This window comes from Olea europaea, unplaced genomic scaffold (assembly GCF_002742605.1).
Source record: "Olea europaea var. sylvestris unplaced genomic scaffold, O_europaea_v1 scaffold2540, whole genome shotgun sequence".
Classification (NCBI taxonomy): Eukaryota; Viridiplantae; Streptophyta; class Magnoliopsida; order Lamiales; family Oleaceae; genus Olea; species Olea europaea.
The window spans coordinates 20,951-22,665 of record NW_019243667.1 but is presented as its reverse complement, the minus strand read 5'-3'; the positions used below and the strand labels follow the sequence as shown (position 1 = coordinate 22,665).

The window sequence follows — 1,715 nt, the reverse complement described above, 5'->3', positions numbered from 1 at the left end:
GAAACAAGGGACCATCACTTGCCATAATGGTCGTGGAGTTACAATATTTTCTTGCAATACATGTTCAAGTCACGGCTCCAACAAATTTAGAAAAAAACTCCAATCTCTTCTTCATTTTTATTTTATAAGTTAAGGGTAAAGAAGTCATTTGACACTTTTAAATAATTAAAACTCCTTTTAATTTTATAAATTTGGTCAAAGGTCAATTGAACAAAATGTACATTAAGACTAGCCATCCCAACTCATTTTCCCCCTTTTTTTTTTTTTCTCATTTCTCTGCTATAATTGATTAATTTCTCTGCAAATAATCTGTGTTTAAAATTGAAAGGAAAAAAACCAAGAATTCAAAAAATGGTTGGCTATGTTGGGGTGTTTGTGTCGGATCCATGGCTTCAATTCACTCAAGTAGAGCTCTGGAGCTTGAAAACCCAAGTAAGTTTTTCATCAAATTCGTAAGCTTTTTTTTTTTTTTTTTTATAAATAATTTCTAAGTTCTTTTCATTTGCTTGGTTACATGTGAAATTACTGAATTTTTTTTTTAAAATTCTTGAATTAGTTATTTTATCTTGTTTTCTGTGCTTTGGTTTGTTTATTCAATCTGTTCTTTTGAAAGCAAAATTTAAATCGAAATTTTAGGGAACTTAGACATTTTTATGAGAATTCGTACAATGCCCTTGAAAATAGTCTGCAGGAGATAGATAAATTACTGAATGAGTGCTCTTGAGCTCAAGGTAAATATCTTGAAATCCCATGTTTTCAGACTTCAATGACCATTTCTGTAATTTTTAGACTTTTTTACTTTTCAGTATTTACATTTAGGTACGACCTTGCCAATGCTACCATCTTCATGGGCCAGTCCGTAAGTGGAAAAAGAAGTGGGTCAATATGCCGCTCTCCAATTTCAACCAAATGGCAACAGACGCACCGTTAATGGCTCCTCCCACCTCTTACTCTTCAAGTATATTCATGTACTTTTCTTTCGTTTCACTTTTTATGGTCTTTGTTAAATTTTTTTTACATTTTCGGTTGTATATAATATGTCTGTAATCGATCTTTGAGATGTGGATTTGAAATTAAATGGGCTGTGAGTGATTATTACAATCTTCTTTATGGTGAATTATCTTTTACGGTTCTGGGATAAATAAAAAGTAAACGGTGTTTTGGGGTTTTACTTTCATATAGAAGAAATTGAACATCTTTAGTTAAAGGGTCTCTGGCGGAGGAATTTACATATCTGTTTGATTTAAATTTGGGAGTGAGCTGATTTTCTTGATAGCTTGATTTAAATTTTTAATTTTTCAAAGGGGAGTGATTGGTGCTTCTAGATTCCCAAGGTAGTGTATCTTTCACTTCTTTCCTTGTCAATGTGGTGATCTTAATGGCAAAAGAGAACAAGGATGAATTGCGCTTATAGAGCAACGTCAATGAGTAACTGTGAGGCTAATAAATTAACGTTTGATGACTAATATGAAACAAACTTATAAAATGAAGTTTGATGACCAAAATTAAACAATTTAATTCTTTGTCAATTGCTCCTCCATCTTCTCCTAGGTTCTCAAGAAGAAAAAAATCTTTCAAAATTTGATTTTCTTAACCATTGTTTTTTCTGTACATATCATTTTTTTTATTTCTAATGATCAGTACGCTGATTTGTATAGACAAGATATTGCTATTTCATCTATTTCTAATGGTAGTATAAGAGGGAGAGAGAGAGA

General features: G+C 31.5%; 1 protein-coding gene across 10 annotated transcripts in view; it reads left to right on the top strand.

Annotated features, from left to right (window-relative positions):
* Positions 1-293: 293 nt before the first annotated feature.
* Positions 294-1,715, top strand: part of LOC111382632 — a 4,415-nt gene continuing 2,993 nt past the window's right edge. Inside the window, exons 1-3 of one of the 10 annotated variants that reach the window (XR_002700581.1) lie at positions 294-432; positions 685-731; positions 820-968. Coding sequence is in view for 3 of the 10 variants with exons in the window: in XM_023006656.1 (XP_022862424.1) it covers positions 352-432; positions 820-968 (230 nt within the window). In the remaining 7 variants the exon portion in view is untranslated. Of the gene's footprint in view, positions 433-498; positions 969-1,715 lie in introns of those variants that run through there. The other 9 variants (XR_002700582.1, XR_002700579.1, XR_002700578.1 and 6 more) reach the window with 9 other exon arrangements.